At 42.1% G+C, this 4,420-nt stretch overlaps 1 protein-coding gene across 1 annotated transcript; it reads left to right on the forward strand.

Annotated features, from left to right (window-relative positions):
* Positions 1–2,313: 2,313 nt before the first annotated feature.
* On the forward strand, positions 2,314–4,218 carry LOC111951612 (fibroblast growth factor-binding protein 2). The gene is made up of 2 exons (XM_023969792.2): positions 2,314–2,399; positions 3,128–4,218. Exon 2 carries the CDS (start codon positions 3,236–3,238, stop codon positions 3,878–3,880), a length of 645 nt encoding a protein of 214 aa, XP_023825560.1. The 5' UTR covers positions 2,314–2,399; positions 3,128–3,235; the 3' UTR covers positions 3,881–4,218.
* Positions 4,219–4,420: the final 202 nt, after the last annotated feature.

Below are 4,420 nucleotides of genomic sequence, written 5' to 3' on the forward strand. Positions count from 1 at the left end.
ATTTTCACTGGACAGATACTTTAAAACTGCAACATTTTCTCTGAGCCTAGTGGCAAAATGTATTTAGTAGCACAAAATTATACTGAATTATAAATATATATATATATGCGCAACATACAACAATTTCAAAGATTTTGCTGAGTTAGAGTTCATATAAAAATTCCCCCCCCAAAATATAGATTTATTTTTATTTTTGGGGGGGTTGGGGGATCTTCCACTTATCCTTCCACTTATACAGTTTCTTTCAAATACCCCTCCATATACCCCTTAAGAGAGGCATAATAAGTCATGTCAAACTGTGTAGAACTGCAGGAAGCACGTTTTTTTTTTATTCGCACTTGACACACACACACACACACACCTCAAAAAGAACAAAGTGAAGTGTCTCATGTTATGAGCTTAGAATGGATTGACAGTGCCACCATACCATAAAAGTGCACTTTTGTCTAGACGCGTGACAGGATAGCAAAGCCAGGCCATCAGTCAGTATGTCTGTGTTCTTCTGTATGCAATTCAATGAAGCACTGATTACTAGGTGTCGCAATGGAAATTTGTGCTGAGGGCAATCTTCATTGTATTTACATACACTATGGTAACTTTGCTGCAGAGCACGGTGCTTCTCCTCTGCTTCACAATTAGATTCCCTCTGTCATTACGGTCCGAGGGGTGACGACAGAGGCACCGCTCGGAGCCTCAATCAGTGTCTAATCACAGTCAATGGTTTCTTAAAGGCAGTCAGCTAGCAGRACATTGATTGCGAACATCGCTCGACAACAATTTAATGGAGATTGGTCTTCTCAAACCTCCCGCCTCGTCAAGGACTCTCTCAGTGTCATCAGCAGAGTGAAGGGAAAGATTAGGCTTGAAGGAAGGACAGAAAAAAGCTAATAGAATCACATTTCTAGAGAAACGTAACTTGTAGGCCAACTTAACACCCTGTTCACACATTTTGTTTTCGCAGAATTCTGCCGACGTGTGAATGCAGTAATGGTGTCTGCAATTTCTCTCCTCAGACCCACACGTGTAGGCCTAGCTATGTTGCTGTGTGTCAACGAGTGGTGSCTGTTTTCCCCAATTCAATATGGTGTCTTGCTTGGGAATATTGAGACACTGAATCCCATTCACCTTTCAAGAATAAACACACCACTAGAGGGGGTGAGTGRTGCTCTGTCTTCAGCTGCCTTATACTGCTATTCTCTATCCCCCACTATTTCTCGATAAAAGACTGACTATTGGTTGTTGACAAATACAGCAAAAGAGTATTGGGGAAAGTCAATAGCCTATGCTACATACTGAATGAACCGGATAGATTTCTTTGTTAGCAATTAAATAAAAATGATCAATTAGAATGTGTCAAATGATTTATGAGAAGACTGAGGGGAAGAAAGGGCTCACTGACGTACAAACAAGTTCTTGTTGTGTACATTTGGCCACTTGGAAAAACGATTGGACTTGGACACTGTATTGGGCACACACACATTATCATGTATCATACATGCTAGTGTCCACGCATGCATGGACGCAGGAGACATACACACAATAACCACATAGCTGTTCTCTCTGCGCCAACGTACTGACACCTCTCATTCTGTGCCAGCAAAGAGGGGAGCACAAAGTATACAGAGAGTACCACCGAGGGCCTAGGTTGGCATGGACCCAGCCTCTGGCAGTGGAGTGGAACACATTATCACTTAGTGTGAGCTTTTAAGCCTTTGGCTATTCATTTGCCAAGTCCCCACAAGTGACTTTTTCTCACCAGGTTAATCTGGATGCATACTGATAAACYGAGAATATCCTCTTGTCAAAAGACCTGGAATAAAGACCTGGAATAAAATCATATATACAGTATGCTGGCAGAGTGGGCTCTGCCAACATACTGTATATATACAAGTATACTGAATTATTGTACAAAATAAAATGCCATTATCACAGTACAGTCACCATGGTCTTCAATGCTCTTGAAAATACATTATGTTGAACATAATCAAACAAATGCATTCTCTACATTGTTCACTGTACTGTCACTCAATGTGAGAGCTGCTGCTTAAGAAGTATGTGTGTTGCGAGGAAACGTTGGCAAGTGTGTACATTGTCTTCTTAGCCGTGAAGAGGGGGTGTGTTGGGTATGGATGTGTGTGAGGCAACACGCCATGACCCAAACTCCACCTCCCACCCTAGCCCCACACACAGATAATACAGTCTTTAGGTAGGGGGTTGAGAGGGGTATTGCTACAGGAGGAGGGGGCCTGCTTAAGGGAGGTCTGGGCAAACCCATTTATGCCCTGAACACTCCCCTCTCTACCCCTCCCCATTCTCCTTTATCCTTCTATAACCCTTTTTTGTGCAAGCGTCCCGGGACCCCGCATTTTGAATAGCAGCAAACACTGGGTCTCCACATGGTAAGTGCAACCTTTAGATACCAAATGTTGAAACTGGAAATAATTTGATTAGTACATTTTGTTTTTGCAGGCAGGTGTACTGTATGCTTGCTGTGCATGCATATTMTTTTCATGTCTGAGCCGACTTGGGGGTGTTTGTTTTGGTGCATGTCTTTGTTTTGTAGCAGTATATTGGATCACTCCAATATGGTTTCCTTCGCAGGGCAGGATACACTCAAAGTAAGGATTTTCAGAGTAGTCCTGTGTAAAAAGCATGAGCTGATTCTTACTCAAAAATGTTTGTAGAGGTGATTTTTATACGGATTAGTCCCGTGTACCAGGTAGCAATGCAGTTTTGGTCTGACCCCTAAAACCGCAGCTATCTATAGCTTAGAGCTGAAGCTTTCCTCCCTTATTGATTTAATGCGGTGTAAAGAAAGAAACAAATTATATTATGATTAATTTAAAAGGTGCACTGAAAATAAACATCATAMATGTTGTAAATGTGCAGTACAGTTGGTAACCGTAACATTTGTTAMGAATGTGATTTTATTTACTCATTTTTGCACAGCTTTTTGGGGTATTCTAAACAGGGAACATAGCAAACATAGGAAACATAGGAACATAGCAAAATGTAGTGAAACTTCTCGTGTTTTTATGAAAAGAAAGAGAATGGGTTAACTATGTAAGGTGTGTTTAATTCACTCATGTTTCACTTTGTTTTGCCTCTCCTGTTTCATTCCCTGCAGGTATTTTGATTGTGGCGAGTCCGATTTCCGTTTCATTCAGGCGTGCTACTGATGCTTGGCTGCATTTGAATAAAGAACCATTTCAAGTAGCAGTAATCACCCCGAGCCATGAGGTTCCTGTGGCTTCTGTTCTTCTTCCTGTGCCTCCCTGTCCTGCCCAGCACTGAGGCCAAACGCCAGAGCTCCGACAACAAGATGTCGCAGCCCCCACCACCACCAGCGGCAGGAAAGAAGCCCAAGAACTCTGTCCCCAGCTCAGGAGGGTTCAGCACAAAGGTTGGCCACAACTGTACCTGGGATACGTCCGGGGAGGGCGTAGTGAACTTGCTTGTCAGCTGTAGATCCGAGGAGCAGACCTACTGGTGCCGCTACGCTGGACAGCCAGACCTGTGCCAAGCCTACAGTGACAGGAAAGCACAGGTCAGGCATTGGAAACAATTGGTGGGCAAGCTGAAGAAGAAGAGGAGTGCGTGCGATGGTGAAAAGGTGCTAAAGACCCGCTCATGCAAGGCCCCCATGGAGTCGCACATGAAGCTCAAAGAGAAGGGGAAAGGCGGAGGCAAGAAGGATCCAGTGCCCCTGGTTCCGGAAATGGTAGAGAAGGAGGAGAAGAAAGAGGAGAAGAAAGAGGATAGGACTCCGTTGTTAGAGGAGAGGGATGGGGAGGTGAACGACATGGAGCCAGTGGAGAATTATTGTGCCGAGGGATGGCATTCTGTCTGCTCATTCTTTGTAAGTTTCTTTGAAGGTTAAAGTCTTTGTATGGTTTTTGTAAGATAAAAAAGGGACAAAGCTGATGAACTCACCTCTGTATCCGGGCTTACTTCTTTGCTAGGTAAACAAAAATGTTTTTGTATAAAGTGATATAGAYCCTAAATATAGGCTGCAGAGATTTATTTGTGTTTATTTTATTGCGAAACTAATCTTATTTTCTACAGACAATATTTGCTACTGTTCATTTGTAGTATCTAGACTTGTATCAGATTTATATTTTTTAACTTTAACACAGCATACAAAATTCTACCTGCGAATTAACATACCGTACTATATAACCATTTAACAGTTGTTCGACTCATTTAATAAATCAACACCTTTTATGTATTTTCCACCTAGTTCATCCCTTAAAATTGTTGCAATCCCAGCAACATATTAGTTGCCAGAAAATAAATAATCTCTCGAGCCATCGTTTATTTTTCTTTACCAAAACTATGTCATCATAACACAGGAAATGCAGTTCTTAAAAATTGCCAACCCTGCTAATCAACAGATTATTTTCAAGTCTTTGTAAGTAGT

Source organism: Salvelinus sp. IW2-2015, linkage group LG25 (genome assembly GCF_002910315.2).
Source record: "Salvelinus sp. IW2-2015 linkage group LG25, ASM291031v2, whole genome shotgun sequence".
Taxonomy (NCBI): domain Eukaryota; kingdom Metazoa; phylum Chordata; class Actinopteri; order Salmoniformes; family Salmonidae; genus Salvelinus; species Salvelinus sp. IW2-2015.

Coding starts and splice junctions, on each gene's coding strand:
- LOC111951612 (XM_023969792.2), top strand. CDS start 3,236: ATGAGGTTCCTGTGGCTTCTGTTCTTCTTCCTGTGCCTCCCTGTCCTG.